Genomic DNA, 17,071 nt, shown 5'->3' on the forward strand with positions numbered 1-17,071 from the left:
CAGCAACCTGATTTAGTTGAAGATGTCCCTGTTTACTGCAGGGGGTTTGGACTAAATGACCTTAAAAGGTCCCTTCCAACCCAGACCATTCTATGATTTCATGATAAATCATAGTTTTGGGGTTTTTTTTTCTTCCCTCCTGTGGTTGTTAAAAGGTAGCTCCATTGGGCTTTATTAAAAATACTGAATTTCACAATAGTAATTGGAAATTTGGGTACTGGCTGTTCACCAAACATTCTCTGGAGCACAATAGTGTCCTGACATCTAAGTGTTTACAAACAAAAGGATAAAGTTGTAATCCCCTTGTCATAACACAAGCTTTATGGGATACATGCACCACTTGAGTGTGGTCAGGACTAAGCAGATTATTGTGCTAACAATACAGAAAATTGAACTCTAAGTGAAAAAACACCCCAAACCCACAAAGCTGCTGTTCAGCCCAAGGTCTTGGTTTTTGGGGGACTTTTTTTCTTTTTTCTTTTGGGGTTTGTTTTGATTGAGCTGGCAAAAATTAGTTTTGTCAGTAGAAACTAAGTAACCACCAACTATGCATGGAATGCCTTGGAGCGCTGAAGGAATTTTCCAAGTAACAGTGATTACTTTTGTTCCTTTTGGCTACACAAGTTTAGGCTATGTGTGCTTTTTCACTACATTTTTGTTGTTGTTGTTGTTAATGATTTGGGGATTATGTTTTAAAGAGACTGTTCCTGCTTGCAGGAATGCTGTAGCTTAAATAGGGTGGCATGGTTTTAACCTGAGGAGCTCAGTATTGTTGTGGAGGTAAAATCAAGACTCTCTGAGAACGGAGTTAATTGAAGGGTGTTATCCAGAAACTGGAGTCTGGTGCAGCTCACAATTTTGATACCTCTTGGTCTATATGTAAAGTTGGAGGAAGAATGTAAACTTAAACCCAACAACCTTAAGTATTTTATCTCATGGAATATTGTGGGAAAATGGATTTCCAAGATCATGGGATGATCAAACTTGAGTTAGTTAATGTTTCCTCTCATTGTCTGCCTAGCAGCAGCAAAATGTGTTGCAAGTTTTATCTGTCTGACTTGTGGAAAGGAAACAGCTTCCCTATTAATTCTGCTATTTCTTATCAGTTGTCATACTGTTATCTTTCAATTATGTCTATGCTAGTAAAAAAATTAATCACAGCCTACATTTTATTTCACTATTGTCTGGCTTTCTTTTATGCCAGGAAAGAAACTCTGCAGATGAAGTTTAAACAGTAAATCTCTGAACGTTGCAGTGTCTTTACTAACTCTTTACTGGCTCTTCCAAAAACCTTATTCTGAATCCTTTCATACAGAAAAAAATCCTAAACAGTACCAGTTAAAGGACCTGCTTCAGAAAGATATCTGGGATCCCAGGTTTCAAAGAAATGCAAGATATTTTGAGGTTCAAGAGGGCCAAGTGCTGAATCCTGCCCTTGGGTCATGACAATTCCATACAACGCTCCAGGCTTGGGGAAGAGTGGAAGGAAACTGCCTGGCAGAAAAGGACCTGGGCTTGTTGGTCAACAGCCAACTAAAGATGAGCCAGCATGTGCCCAGGTGGACAAGAAGGCCAAAGCATCCTGTCTTGGATCAGCAATATTGGAGCCAGCAGCACAGAGCAGTGTACTGTACTGGGTGCTGGTGAGGCTGCACCTCAAATACTGGGTTCAGCTTTGGGCCACTCATTTCAAGAAGGTCCTGGAGCATGTTCAAATAAGGGCAAGAAACTGGTGAAGGTGAAGGGTCTAAAACACAAGTATTGTGAGGAGCAGCTGAGGGAACTGGAGTTGTTTAGCCTGCAGAAAAGGAGGCTGAAGAGAGACCTTTCTCACTCCAAGATGTGCCAGGAGAGGTTTAGATTGGATGTTAGGAAGAACATCTTCACTGAAAAAGTGTCAATCATTGAAAGAGGCTTCTGAGGGAAGTCGTAGTACCTAGAAATGTTTAAAAAAACCTAGACGTAGTTGTGTTGCTGAGGGACATGGAGTAGTGGTAGTCTTAATGACTCAATGATCTTGGAAGTCTTTTGATATGATTCTATATGATCTTGGAAGTCTTTATGATATGATTCTGTATGATCTTCCTGATATTTTTGATGTCCCTGTAATTGTCTGCCTTGAGATTTGCTGGTGCTAGAGCTCTTCAGTAATTCATATACCACTTACCAGCTTCTGCAGAGTAGGAAGCTCCTGTAATAGAGTGTGGAAAATATTTGCCTGTTCTTAGTGTAAGATAAACTTGCAGATGTAAGCACTGTTATTCCAAAAGAAAAGACCATAAAGCAGTGCTTTGTTAAATCCTGCCCCTGTTACAGGTAGACATCTGATGCTGAGATAACATGAGTGATGCACAGGTCCTTTTGGTATTCTGCTCCATCTATGCCCACTATTTTTTCTTTGAGATAATAAACTCCTAAGTCTTGTTTGAAGCACTAGTTTTCTTATAAAGCTCTTTAGTCCATTAACACCAGTACCTTCTAACCCACTGCTCTTCAAACAGCCTGCATTTGCTTTGCAAAGCTCTGCACTAAGCTTCTGTGAAGGTGATGCCTGATTTTTATGATGTATTTACAAGCATCCTTCCCATGCTGTGTTTGATTGGGGAAGCTCAAGGCAGATGAATGAGGAGCAAGGGAAAACTTCCTTTAAATTAAAGCAGGTTAGATCCAGACTAGGTATAAGGAAGAAATGATTTACACTGAGGGTGGTGAAAAACTGGCACAGGTTGCCCAGAGAGGTGCCGGGTGCCTCATCCCTAGAAACATTCTATTCCATTCTATTTTATGAAAACACTGTGCAGAAGCCACAAAAGAAATTCAGTGTTACTGTTCAAGGTTTTCCATACAGGTACTATTTGGGGCATACTTAACCAGGGAAAGGAAAGAAAGATAGATCTGTGGGGACAACTAATGCTGCCCAGTGTAGCATTAATTATGTGGTTCCAGGTATGCTGTGGATGTAGTTAGGAGTCTGTGTCACAACTCAGCATAGTTATTGTGTTGCTTTTATCTGCAAGAAATCTTCCCATGTGCACTGAGGAGAGTAAAGGCAGAGTTACAACGTAGTAAATTACTGTGACACATGATGCTAAGTTTACTTTTGATAAAACATGTGTGAATATCAATTGATTTAAGGCAAACTAACTTTGCCAGCAGTATAAAGATGTGGTCTTAGAGAGCAGTCTCGCGGAGACACTAATACCTTTTCTGCTGCTAAGCCCTACGTAGTTTTTCCCCATCACTATAATTTTCTAGTTACATTTTTAGCTACTTTATGAAGTTTATGCTGAACAGTTCCTGCCAAAGGGCATAAACCAGCAGTAATTATGTTGGAATCTGATACACTTGTTTTTGCAGTGCTCATAGAAGATTGAAAGTGGAAAGCAATAAGAATTTCTGGAGATCTGTTGAGACTTTGCTAATATGTAGCTATTGTTGGAATTGTTCCCTCCCCTCTGTTTTTTAGTGATTAAATTCTTATTATATTTTGGTGTTCCAGAAGATTTCTAAAAATGGTGAAGTGTTAGGTTACAATTCTGTAAACATAGTGTGCCACTAAGTAGCATCAGCCAATTGTGTAGTTTGGATGATGTTGTGGTCACTGTTGGGATAGGAAGGCAAGGGCAAAGTGCAGGGTCCTGCACCTGGGGAGGAATAACCCCCTGCACCAGCACAGGTTAGGGGTTGACCGGCTGGAAAGCAGCTTCCCAGGGAGGGAACTGGAAGTGCTGGTAAACAAGTTCCCCATAAGCCAGCAATGTATCCTTGAGACCAAGAAGGCCAGTGGTCTCAGGGGGTTCATTAAGAAGAATGAGGGCAGCAAGTAGAGGGAGGTTCTCTTCCCCCTCTGCTCTGCCCTAGTGAGGCATCATGTGGAGCCCTGGGTCCAGCTCTGGGCTCCTCAGTTTGAGAGCCAAAGAACTTCTGGAGTGAGTCCAGCAGAGGCTGCAAAAATGCTGAGAGAACTGGAGCATCTCACTGATGAGGAAAGGCTGCGACACCTGGGGCTGTTTAGCCTGCAGAAGAGAAGACTCAATGTTTATCAACCTCTAAAGGGCCCCTGTCAATAGGATGGGGCCAGTCTCTTTCCATTGGTGCCCAGTGATGGGACAAGGGGTAACAGGCACAAACTGGAACACAGGAAGTTCCATCTGAACATACAGAAAAAATTATTTCCTGTGAGTGCTGGAGCACTGGATCAGGCTGCTTAAAGAGGTGGTTGAGATTCCTTCTCTGGAGAGATTCCAAACCTCCCTGGACACAATCCTGGGCAACCTGCTGTGGGTCAGCTCAGCTTTAGCAAGGGTTTTGACTAGGTGATTTCCAGAGGTCCCTTCCAACCCCTACAATTCTGTGATTCTGCATAAACCCCCCAACATTTATCAGGGAGGTGGCAAGATATTTAGCTTCCAAATCAAACAGTTTGCACTGTGGGAACCTCTTTCACTGCACTAATTAACTCCAAAACGGGATGAATTCATTACTTGAATTGCGACTCTGTGATTCAGTGAAATGTTCTTTTTCAAAAGGTAAAAAAATGTCTGGCTTGTCAGATCATGTCCTACAGCCTCCATATCTCTTTTCCCCTGCCTTCTGACTTGCCACCTTCCACCTTTCTCCTCCCATTTGCCCCCATCTGCCCAGTTCTGATTTAGGCAAGAAGCAGGATGTGCTGATTTGCCAGCTGGCTGCTGTCTCTGAGCTGTGTTAGCCAGACAGAATGGATAAAGTCTGAGCTAGTTTTTCCTCTTCCCAATAATGTTTCATCTCTACTCATTTGCTACTGTGTTTTCCCCATGAGATTCATCAGATCTCTGATACTCTTTGTGTCACTGTAACTTCCCTCTCCTTTTGAACCTGGAAAGCCAGAATGAAAACCAGTCTGAGATACAACTAAACTATCACTAACAGCTGGGGCTGAGCAGAGAAGTTTCATTGTGCTTGAATCTATCATTTAATTATTGAAGGTTCTATTAGTTTGTAAATAAACAGGAGCAGTAGTGGTGTTGGACCTGTGCTGGTAGTCCCAGCTGGTAATTGCTTTGGCTTTAGCTGGTGTTTAAGTTGTGCTTGAGGTTTGTGAAACCACTAGCATGAAAGCAAAGTGTCCTGGTCAAGAAACTTACATCCTATAGGAGCTGGTTTAAAAATGGATGGGCTGAATATCTTTCTTCTCTCTGGAAACAGCATATACATTCAGTTGGCTGCAACAAATGAAGTAATTTTAGAGCACTATTCTTCTTTTCTAATGTTAGAAACCCTGTATATATTAAATTCCCACTGATTCTATTAAACATAGAGTTGAAAAAAGATAAAAGAAGGGAGTCTGTGAAAGGAAGTCCTGTCAGTCTGGATTCAAGTGAACATACGTAGCTGAAAACATCATAGTGGCATCCTTCAGTAGCTAAAATGTAAGTTTTCCCTTCCTGTCCTGGATCTTTTTGCTGGATTTGAGTTAGATGTGAATTATTGGCTGTCAGCTGAGGAACAATAGCAAGCCTTGTGTGTATGTATCTCTGAAATGGCAGCATCCCTGGGGGAAACTGCTGGGCTTCCACTGCATGGATGCTTTAGGAGTCCTGCAGTGATCATTTTGCTGTGTGCTCCTTTTCCCTCTGTACTTTTCAGACACTGCTTTGGACATGGATTTTGGCATGAACAGTTTCCAGGTGACAGATGTACACAAGGTACTCAAACAGAGGAGATTTAGACTGGATCTAAGGAGGACATGGTTTACACTGAGGGTGGTGAGACATAGGTTGCCCAGAGAGGTGGTAGATGCCCCATCCCTGGAAGCATCCCAGCTCTGGTCAGACAGGTCTCTGAGCAGCCTGCTCTAATTGAAGCTGCTCTGTCCCTACTCAGTGCAGGGAAGTTGGGCTAGATGACCTTTCTATGATTCTGTATCTTTTCAGTTTGAGAACTACTTGCAATTCTTTACAATTTGTCACAATTACCAGTTGTCAATATTTGCATCCTTGCAGGTTTTTTGTTAATGCCATCCTTAACCATAGAAAATGCTCTCTGCACATGCTGCTGTGATCTCTAATTTGTTGTAGGAGATACTCTCCTGTTTCATAGGTGATGCTGTTACTTGGTATTTACCTTTTCATTACCTCTGAGATGGACTGTAGCAATGTACCATACTTGGGCATGGAGCTTCCTTCATGGAATCAGGGGCCCAAAACTGAACCCAGTATTTGAGCTGTGGCCTCACCAGTGCTGGTTACAGGGGTACAATCCCTGCTCCAGTCCTGCTGGCTGCACTATTGCAGCTACACACTATTTCTGCTTAGTTTGTAGCCACAAAGATAATCCAAGGGCTGGAACACCTCTGCTGTCAGGACAGGCTGAGGGAGTTGGGGTTCAGCCTAGAGATGAGAAGACTCCTGGGGGACCTTATAGCTGTCTTCCAATACCTGAAGGGATTCCACAGGAGGGCTGGAGAAGGATTTTTCATAAGGGTGTCTAGTAATAAGACATGGGGAATGGTTTTAAGCTGAGGGAGAGTATGTTTAGACTGGATCTTAGCAAGAAGTTCTTCAGTTCAAGGGTGATGAGACTCTGGAATAGGTTACCGAGGGAGGCTGTGGATGCCTTCTCCCTGGGGGTGTTCAAGGCCAGGTTGGATGAGGCCTTTAGCAACTGAGTCTAGCTGAGAGGCATCCCTGCCCATGGCAGGGAGGTTGGAGTAGATGATCTCTGAAGTCCCTTCTGACCTAAGCCATTCTGTGATTCCCCTGGGATTTCAAGTCAGGCTGCCCATCTTTTCATGTCTTTCTGGGCCTGGCTATCGCAGCGTGGAGTTGCAGCGCTAAGGATTCTTATGTGTGTAGCGTGATGCTGCATAATGCAGTCTGCACCCTTAATGCCTCCCTCAGGGAAACATTTATCCAATTTATTCTCCTCTTGGTCCAAAGTATACAGAATAAGCTCAGCTCAAGTTAGCTGTGCTGTATCCTGTATGGTGCATGTTGGGTTTCTTAGGTGTGGGGCTTCTGTTTGCTCATGTTTGGATTAAGTGAGGCTGTGAGATGTGGTTTTGTGTGTTTGTGCAGCTCTTTAGAGAATGAGACACTTAAATTAAGACTTTTAGTCTGAACTAAGATTGATGGTTTGCATAGCCTAGCATAATCCATCCTCTTAAAACAGTGTGTGTGATAGGAATTCTAAGATCATATCCTTATTGCTGCTTTAATCCAAACACTCAAGCATACATCCACTTTTGAGGGCTGGAAGAATCAGCTGCAATGTCATAATGTAATCCAGCCATGGACCTGGGCTGGAAAATACAAACATAACTGCTTGCTGAATTGAGAGTACCATCACATCTCTGAGTGCTGAACTCAAACTCAGAATCCAGGCTTGAAATTCTCTTTATTTCACATCAGTTATCTTCCTGCAGGAATAAGCCTGTCTTTTCAACAGGAGCACCCCTAAAAACCACTTAGCCGTTTCCAAGTCAAGTCCTTCAGCAAAGTGCTCCACTAGCATTTAAGAGCACAGAAAGCCAACAAAATGCTCTTGTGTCTCAGAGTAATCCAAACAGGCTGTCTGGTGTATTCTGTGTCTAGACCAAAGCCCTAATGAAGGAGGTTCCTTCAATACACCTCTATATCTATGACCCACCCAGGAGCACCAGCAACAGCTGAGAGTCTGCACTAAGTGTGCTGTCAAGGACCTTGGGAGTGCTTTTATCCAAATGTAGCCAGGTGGCAGGAGGAAAAGTGGTCATGTTGGTATTGCTCCCTGGAATGAGCCTGCAACATCACAGTTGTGGGGTAACCTTGACCTAAATAATCACCCTGTGTAGTGGGTCATACCAACTGCTGCTATCCAAAGTCACTGTTGTTCCTGTTATGTCAAATAGATAATGCATTTTAGAGCTAAGCCTGGGTAAAGAGATGATGGGCTTGCTTAATAAAAATTATTTCTGAGAGGCAATGCTGAGAAACTACTATTTTTAAACTCTCTTCTTAACCCATGTGAGCAGCCAGAACTCTTGAGAGTAATCTTACGTGGCTCCCATGTCCTTCTGCTCTGCCCAAAAGAAATCAGTGATGCTTGTCACAAGACTTTATTTGTTGCTGATGTCAAGGATTTCCTAATTTCTTTTGAAAGGGCCAGGAGAAGGAGAATATCACTTCTCCATTGTGTGTTTGCTGCATTTCTCCAGTGTTCAGTCTGTGGGGAGGCTGCATAACCTGCTGTCAGGGCTTTGACCAGTGCTGTGCTGTTATTTCAAAGGTCACTCCAGTAATTTTGTACTTGTTTAAAGAAACCCAAATAAAAAACAAACAACAGCCCCCAAAAAGCCCAAACAAGCTTTTCAGTTCTTCACCTAACAGATTAAAGGAATTGCTGTTCTCTGCTCATTCTTTTGGGAAAACAAATGTTCACTGTGCTGTCCCAGCAGTGAGAGAACTGAGTTGAGCAAGTCCAAGGGCTAGACTCTTAAATAGCTCTCCTGAAGTTCCTGTTCCAGTGGGTTTGGAAATTTTTACATTACAGGGGTGTTTAAAAGACTCAAAGACTAAAGGACATGGTTTAGCACCAGACTTGGTAGAGGTAATGGTTGGGCTCAGGGATCTTAAAGATGTTTTCCAAGCCAAACACTTCTATGGTTATGTGATTCTAAATTTACTAAAACTAACAGTCTGTTTTTCTTTTCTCTCCTTTTTTTTTTCCACCCCAACCCTGTACCAAAACCTTCCTCCTCATGATGCTTTTTGGGGGACAGTCGGAGCCAGCCAAAGGTAAGGGCTTCTGTTGCACCTTACATGAGTGTGTGAAAATTGTCATATCACTTATCCACTTTGGGGCTCTCCAAATATTAAAAGCATTTAAAAAAACAGCTCTGCAGTGGATCAGCTGTTGAGGAAGAAACTCAAAGCATCTCCTTGCTGCAGAGGAGTGCCTCTACAGCTTGTGCCAAAAAATGAGTCACAGGAACAAATGAGAACATCCATCCTCAGCATTACAGACTGTGAATGGGAGATGTCCTGTTATTTGTGGGCTTTTAAAATCATTTCCCTGTGTTTGTGTTAAAGCAAACTAATTTTCTTGTTAGTGGCATGCAGATATGTATCTCTGTCCTGGAGTATCAGGATTCAGCGTCATCGACGTGCTCATAATTAAATGCTTTGAAGGTGTGAGATGTTACAATAATATATTTAATTGCATCATAATTTCAGAGAAAAAAACACACCTTAATTTTAAACAGGCTGTTGTTTCCTCAGAGGATGTAAAATAACTACTTTTATCTTTTGATTCTGGGACATGAATAAGGGGAAAAAAGCAATATATTATAAAGCTAAGTTATTTAAATGTCAAGGATTTTGCTACATGAACATTTTCACAGCATAGGGAATAAGTTTGGACATACTCTTAGTATGGATTTTCAACTCTTGCATAAATTTTCTCCATGTCTTAGTTTAAATACTTAAGAAAGACTTGCTTTATTGCTACATCACTAAAATAGAGCATGGAAATATACTAACAGATAACGTGAAACTTTCAGAAATAACAAGGGTTCAAGAGATGGGCATGAGTGCCTGGCATGGTGGGCTTGTTGTGCCAGTGTGATCTGCATAGAGTTTGGAGAGCAGCTCTTCTGAGGAGCAGCTGAGGAAACTGGGGTTGTTCAGAATGGAGATAAGGAGGCTCAGGGGAGGCCATTTTCCTGCCTCCAACTCTGGAAGGAGATTGGCGTCTGGTCAGGGTTGGTCACTTCTCCCAAGGAACAAGTGATAGAACAAGAGGAAACAGCCTCAAGTTGTGCCAGGGTAGGTTTAGATTGGATGTTAGAAGAAACTTCTTTAGTAAAAGTGTTATCAAACATTCCTGGGGAGGTGGTTGAATCACCATCCCAGGAGGGCTTTAAAAGACACATAGAAGTGATGCTGGGGGACTGTTAGATAATGGTTGGACTCCATGACTTTGAAGGTCTTTTTCAACTAAAACCATTCTATGATCTGAAATGACACAAGCCTCAGCTATCTGGCAGTGATCTAAGCCAAAGAGCAATAGAATGCACTTCTCTTTTCATATGTCCTACAGAGTAAATTTTATCCCTGTGAATGTAGGTCAGATATTACCCTGATTATTTTTTCCCCTTTTTTTTCTTGCAAATACATACCCGGGGGAGTTGTTTTTGCAGTTGTCTGTCCCAAAATGGCTTACTGAGGGTCAGCTTTCATGGTGAAAGGTGCCTGTAGACTTTTAAATGGATTTATCACAAAACTGAAACATTTCTATTTAAAAAGATGATAGTGCTGCTTTCTTGTGAAGGTAAAACTCATTTGTTTTATATTGTTCTTTACAAGTATTGGACTTGGGTGACGACTGCTTCTGTTTGTTAGCAGTATATAAATATGTACTCCTCTTGCATGGAAAGAGGTCCCTACCCTAAGGCATGGTTTTAATTTATGCAGACAAGAGACATAGAGAGATGGAAGGCAGAAACAGCCAGGGGACATCTGTCAGTTTGCAAAACAGCAAGTCATGTAACAAATGAATTGCATGGATGGGTTTAAAGAGAGAGAAGGAGGGCTTCTTGACGTCCACTTGATTGCCACGTGGAGAGCTTGGAGTAGGATTCACACAGTAGAAAGGGAGAAATAAAAGCAAGGAACAGGCTTTCATACAGGAACATGTGGTGTTTGTTTAGGCTTCCAACTCATGAAAAATGCCTAATTCTGTTGGAATGTGTATTATGTTCAAAATGTGTATTATGTTCCTGAGGACCATGTTAGCCAACGTAATCCAGTGCTGTCGGAATTTGAATACCATATTTTATTTGCCCAGAATTTTTATGAGTTATCCTCCTGATTTTTTTCCTACAGGTGTTTGCCTATGATCACTGCTTTTGGTCTATGGATGAGTCTGTCAAAGAAAAATATGCAGGTAAGATTTGCTCTAGCTTTGTGCTTGCTGTCTCCAAGCGAGAATGATCTAGTTAAAATGCCGTATTTGCTGAAGGACACAGACCATATGGCACTTGCCTTCCCCCTGTGTGACTGCTTGTTGTCAAAAGAAAGTCTTCAGCCTTTCCTATTTCTCTTTGTTTGTTTTCAAAAGAAAGTCTTCAGTCCACCCTATTTCTCTTTGCGAAAGATGATCATAACCATAGCAGGGCTGCCTGTTTGCAGCATAGGAAACTGAGAAATACATCACAATACTGAGTTACTCATATCTGTATGTTTATTGATGTGCTGTTGACACACCTGAGAGATGGAATGTCATCCAGAGGGATCTGAACAAGCTGGAGAAGTAGGCCTGTGTGAACCTCATGAGATTGAACAAGGCTAAGTGCAAGATCCTGCATCTAAGACAGTGCAAGCCATAGTTCTCAATCCAGACGTGGGGAATGAATGGATTGAGAGCAGCCCTGCAGAGAAGGGTGAAAAGTTGAACATGAACTGCCAGCATGCCAGTACCCAAACTTCCAATTACTGTTGTGAAATTCAGCATTTTTTAATAGAGCCTGGTGTAACTACCTTTTTATAACCATGGAGGAAGGAAAATAAACCCTCTTATGATTTGGCAGCTGATTAACTCCACTGACAGATCTCCTTTGAAAACACTGCAGATGACCTTTAAAGGTCATTTAGTCCAACCTTCTGCAGTAAGCAGGGCCATCTTCAACTAGGTTAGGTTGCTCAGAGCCTCATCCAACCTAAGCTGGAATGTTTACAGGGATGAGACCTCCTACCACCTTTCTACGAAACTTGTTCCTGTGTCTTGCCACCCTTAGCATGACCAGTTTCTTCCTTTATATCCATTCTGAATTTCCCCTCTTTCAATTTAAAACTGTCACCCCATGTCCTGTCATAACAGGTCCTGCTAAAAACCCTGTCCCCATCTTTCTTTTAGGCCATTTTAACTTACTGGAAGACTGAAAGAAGGTCTCTTCAGAGCCTTCTCTTCTCCAGGCTGAACAACCCGAACTCTCTCAGCCTGTCCTCACAGAAGAGGTGTTCCAGCCTTTGAACTATTTTTTGTGTCCATGAGTTGTTTAGACTTTAGTTCCTCTGCTTGTATCAGAAATTCTTAAAATAGAGGGTTTGTTTAAATAGCTAATACCCAAATATAGGAACCATGTCTTCCTTCACTTGGAAAAGAATCCAAAAAGCTGTCCCAACAGATTGAATTCAATTGCAAAACAAGTGATGTAGCCTGTATTTTGCTAGTGCATATCTTGTGCTATGATATCTCCTGCATAGTTTTGATTCCTTCTTTGCAAAAATTTCCTCATAGTATTATTAAATATCTTATACAGGAAAATTATCTAGTGTTCTCCTAATTGCCCTAGATTAAAATGGACTGAGGGCTGCTAAAATGGACAGGTTGTGTACATTTGGAGGTGGTTTCATTTACCAGTAGATTAAATTCTGCAGTTGGAAGTAGATTTTCTGCTGATAAAACTTCTAGCTGTGAAGGTTGATAGGATATTGTCTTAAACACATGCAGGTATAGACATCATTACAGTTTCTGATTTTTACAGTAGCATGAATCTGGAGCATGTCTGATGGTCTTGCTCTTGTAGAGTGAACAAATACTGGGTGCTAAATGCATGATTTGGGCAATGACAGAAGGAAAATACTAGTCTGTAGAATCATAGATTGTTAGGGGTTGGAAGGGACCTCTAGAGATCATCTAGCCCAATACCCCAGCAAAAGCTGGATCACCTAGGGCAGGCCACACAGGAACCCATCCAGGCAGGTTTTGAAAGTCTCTAGAGGAGACTGGTTGGGTGCTTCTACACAGTTGCTGAAGGATCCAAATCAAGGGGTGGGTAGAATCAGTGGCTTTGTTGCAATGTTAGCTTGTGTGTTTTATTTCTTAGGTCAAGATGTTGTTTTCAAGTGCCTTGGGGAGAATATTCTTCAGAATGCCTTTGAAGGCTACAATGCTTGCATCTTTGCCTATGGGCAAACTGGTAAGTCTCTTATGGATGTAGGTGAGAAAAATTATTGACACAAAGGTTGTTGACACAGCTGTTACACTGGTTTTGGAGACCTGCCTCTTGATGGAGATAAATATTTTCATTCTTTGTGACATCAGATATGAGGTGGACAAGATGAGAAGTGGTATTTTGTTGCTGCTGGCTACCCATATTTCTCTCACTGCAGATGGTAATCTTTGGAATGATCATGGGCAGCCTTGAGTTCAGTGCATTGCTCATATTTTCTGCTTCTGCAGTTAGAATAATCTTTAATCATCAGTTTTTGTCTAATATGCCAAAATGAGTATGGTCATGCACCTGATTTTTCTCATTGTTGTACATAGTAGGGTGTTAGTGGGTTGTGTTCTATGACTGTACATACCTGAAAGAGTCCTCTCTGTCAGTTTGAACTACATTTTCTTTGCTTTTCCTTATAGTCTTTAGCTAAACTGCATTTTGGTTACTTGGAAATTGAAAATTGCACAGATATCTTCCCCTGAAAGGCAATATTTTATCTTTTTTAGCTCTCGTTCTCTGTTTCCTTCCCATGATCCATGCAGCAAGAAACTGCATTGCATGTATACTAATCATAGATTCAATCATGCAGGATCTGGGAAATCATACACAATGATGGGTACTGCTGACCAGCCTGGATTAATCCCTAGACTTTGCAGTGGACTTTTTGAAAGAGCACAGAAAGAGGAAAATGAAGAGCAGAGTTTCAAAGTGGAAGTATCCTACATGGAGATATACAATGAGAAAGTCAGAGATCTTCTGGACCCAAAAGGGTAAGTGATTTGTGTAATGTGTTGTCATACACCCTTTCTTTCCATAACCTTAATGGATCCCGCATTTGCGTGGGATGGCTTTTGCTTCTTCGTGATCTCAGTGTCCCTTCATTTTAAATCACAATAAAGTGGTAAGACTAAAAGCTTGGAGTAAACTCACCCTAATGCTACCTTTTATCAAGGGACCAAAATGTCCATGTCAGCATTTTGCATGTAGACTTCAGGCTTTTCTGTTTGCATATAGTCCTTGTTCTGTGCTTTAGTATGGTATTTGTAGGAACATCACGTTTGAGATCTGTCAGTGAGAAGCTGACTTTCTGTAAATGTTGTCTTAAGCTGGTCATGTGCTTACAAATAATTTTGCTTTTTTCCACCCAGAAGCCGTCAGTCACTTAAAGTTAGAGAACACAGTGTTTATGGTCCCTACGTAGATGGCCTATCCAAGCTAGCTGTTGCTAGCTACAAGGTAAGGATCAATTTTATGAAAAGCCTAAATACTGTCCCTTTATGTAGCACAAAGTCAAGCTACTTCTAATTGCCATGGCAGTAACATGGATTTTAGAGCAAGAGAGCTGTGGCATTGTGGTATTGTGATCACCAGGGAGCACAAAACTGGGAGCAGAAACTCATCTTCATCCTGCACTGCTCAGGAATTCTGGAAGTAATTCAACTACTTAATGAAACAGTTTTCCTCCCAAACTGTACACTTAATCCATGAGAAAGTGCTCTGTGGTTAATTACAGAACCAGGGTTTAGCAGAGATGGGGTTTCAGTACCACATTTTGTCACTTTTTTGGCTGTCAGGCTATTGCCTAGTAATCTCCCTTACCAGTAGCATACAGACACACTGGGGCTTTAAAATAATGGTTGTTTACAAGGCAAATACTTGAGAACAATGCCTAAAACTTGCCTGCTGGATGGTAAATGTTTACATATGACTTCACAAAATGGCCAAGAAGCGTTAATGCTAAGAAGCATTAATGTACTGTGAGAGAAATGAGTAATTATGGGATGGAATTCTGTCATCTTAAGCAAAACGTGAAAATGGTGCAGTCCTTCCTATTGCAGTCTCTCCAGGGTATTCCTCCACCTCTCTTTGGTAGTTTCCCTTAAGACAGGTTGCTTTTCCTTTAAATTCTGCCCAGCAGCTTTATGTGATAGAGCATACAGAGTCAAAGTGGTCTGTGGTGGTCTTGTGCTTGATTCAATTTTGGGCTACTCTTAGCATCATCCAGCTCAAATAAAAGTTAAGCCCAAAACTATAAAGTTTGAACTGTTGTACAGGATTGCTGCAAAACCCAGAAACAGGGGAGTTAACTTGGAGTACCACAAGTTAATGTATCGGATGGCTTCATAAGCTCTTACATGTAGAAGGAATATCAGCAGGGTTCTATCCTGTAAAAATTAGAGCCTTATGTTGGTATTACAGATTTAAAGAGCATGTGCTTGAGAGCTGAGGCTAAAGTGTTATGGTGTTCAAGCATAAATTACTGTTTCCTTCCTTTTTCTTTTGAGTATTGCTATGTGCAGCCAGGTGCATTATTGTTGTTACATCTAGGCAGATGAGGATGATCTTTATAGCAGGGGCTGTTGTGAAAGGACAAGAGGTAATGATTTTTAACAAAAAGAGTGGAGACTGAAACTGGATATAAGGAACAAATTTTTACACTGGAGGTGGTGAGATACTGGCCTAAGTTGCCCAGAATGATGGTAGATGCCCCATCCCTGGAAACATAGCAGTTCAGGGTAGATGAGGCTCTGAGCAACCTGATCTAGTTGAAGATGGCCCTGTTGACAGAAGGTGGGTTGAACTAGATGACTTTTAAAGGTCCCTTCCAACCCAGACCACTCTATGAATATGCATGTCAGAATGTGGTGTAGTTTCTGGTCTTTAAAGGGGAAATCACAATGATTTTTTTCTTGTAATTTATGTAGTAGTGAGGAAATACTTGCTGTGTTTTATCAAAATGGGATTGTTTTGGTAGATAATTCAATGTTAATGCAGATATGCTTATGACTGTGAAAATTGTATCTAGGATATTGAGTCCTTGATGTCTGAGGGCAACAAATCTAGAACAGTGGCGGCAACCAACATGAATGAGGAGAGCAGTCGGTCCCATGCAGTGTTCAAGATTATCCTCACTCACACACTCTATGATGTACAGTCAGGGGTAAGTAAAACAAGTCACAAGGTCCAGGTGTAAATGTTGGCTGTTTGTCTCTTGCTTTAATATATCTTATAGATTCATAGAAATGTTAATTGAAAGGGACTTCAGGAGGTCTTTAGTCCTTGCATACTGCCAGCACTGCATGAGGTTTTCAGAGGGTGCAGGAAAAATCTCCTAATCCTAGACTAAACTAAACAAACACCTGCACCTCTTTTTAAGCAACAGCATTCAGTACAGGCTTGGAGAAGAAACTAAAGATGCAATGTGTAGATGAAAAACAGAACACCTGAGTATGTACTTGGTAATCCCCTTGGAGAGGTTAATTCATGCAAATGTCTGTAGATTATCAATTTCATGGACAGAAACAAACATTACAAAGGTTTTTGCATTGTATGACATGGATATTTATTTTATATATATATGAAAGTGTTTTTCTTTACATTACTTTACAAGTAAATATTCCTTGAAGGGGGATGTGAAATACATTTGTGTTAATGATACTTAATCCCTCACAGAAAATGGTGGTAAACTAAAACTGAAATAGATCTTCCATACCAAAACTCTTTGAGCTTTGTTGATAGATTCTGTGTTTGGCCAATTCTTTGTCTTCAGAGCCTTGGAGAAATGTTTGCTGTCCATGATGCAAATCTAAGGCCTGTATATGGTGAAATATTGAACAGAATGTAAAGCATAAAGAGAATTTGCATTTTTTTTCCCCATCCTCAGTTCTCAGTCTCCAGCAATCTTCTTATCCAAACAATTTTCCTTATTTATGTGACGTTGTTTTGCCTTTGCACTTCAAATCAGCAGTCATATTAAACTCCTTGATTTGCCGTGGTTTATCATTCTGTTTTTACTGTAACTATGCTGCATCCTTACCATACATATTTTTTTGTGGTCTTGGTCAACCTGGAAGCGAGGTGGTAGTTCTGATTGTCTTTTTTCATCTTCCAGTGAGCACTTTGTGAGTTTCTGGCACAGATGTCTCTATTTTCCCATCTGCTTGTTCTTTCAGCCCTGGGAATGACATGTTTCAGCATGGCCTGATGACCACACAATATTGTGAGAGGCTTAGAGTAACATTTTTGAAAGCATATTGGTTCTAATTATCCTGTTCACTTAGGGTAATGAAGCACTTTGCAGCTGTGATACAGATATGCTAGAGCTGT

General features: G+C 41.2%; 1 protein-coding gene across 1 annotated transcript in view; it reads left to right on the forward strand.

The window, feature by feature from the left end:
* The window catches only part of KIF13B (kinesin family member 13B), a 140,257-nt gene that overhangs the window by 46,196 nt on the left and 76,990 nt on the right, over positions 1 to 17,071 (forward strand). Inside the window, exons 3-8 of the mRNA XM_054179732.1 lie at positions 8,741 to 8,756; positions 10,845 to 10,905; positions 12,848 to 12,940; positions 13,554 to 13,734; positions 14,113 to 14,200; positions 15,771 to 15,905. Coding sequence (XP_054035707.1) covers positions 8,741 to 8,756; positions 10,845 to 10,905; positions 12,848 to 12,940; positions 13,554 to 13,734; positions 14,113 to 14,200; positions 15,771 to 15,905 — 574 coding nt within the window. The remainder of the gene's footprint in view (positions 1 to 8,740; positions 8,757 to 10,844; positions 10,906 to 12,847; positions 12,941 to 13,553; positions 13,735 to 14,112; positions 14,201 to 15,770; positions 15,906 to 17,071) is intronic.

The sequence above is a fragment of the Dryobates pubescens genome, chromosome 3, assembly GCF_014839835.1.
Source record: "Dryobates pubescens isolate bDryPub1 chromosome 3, bDryPub1.pri, whole genome shotgun sequence".
Lineage (NCBI taxonomy): Eukaryota > Metazoa > Chordata > Aves > Piciformes > Picidae > Dryobates > Dryobates pubescens.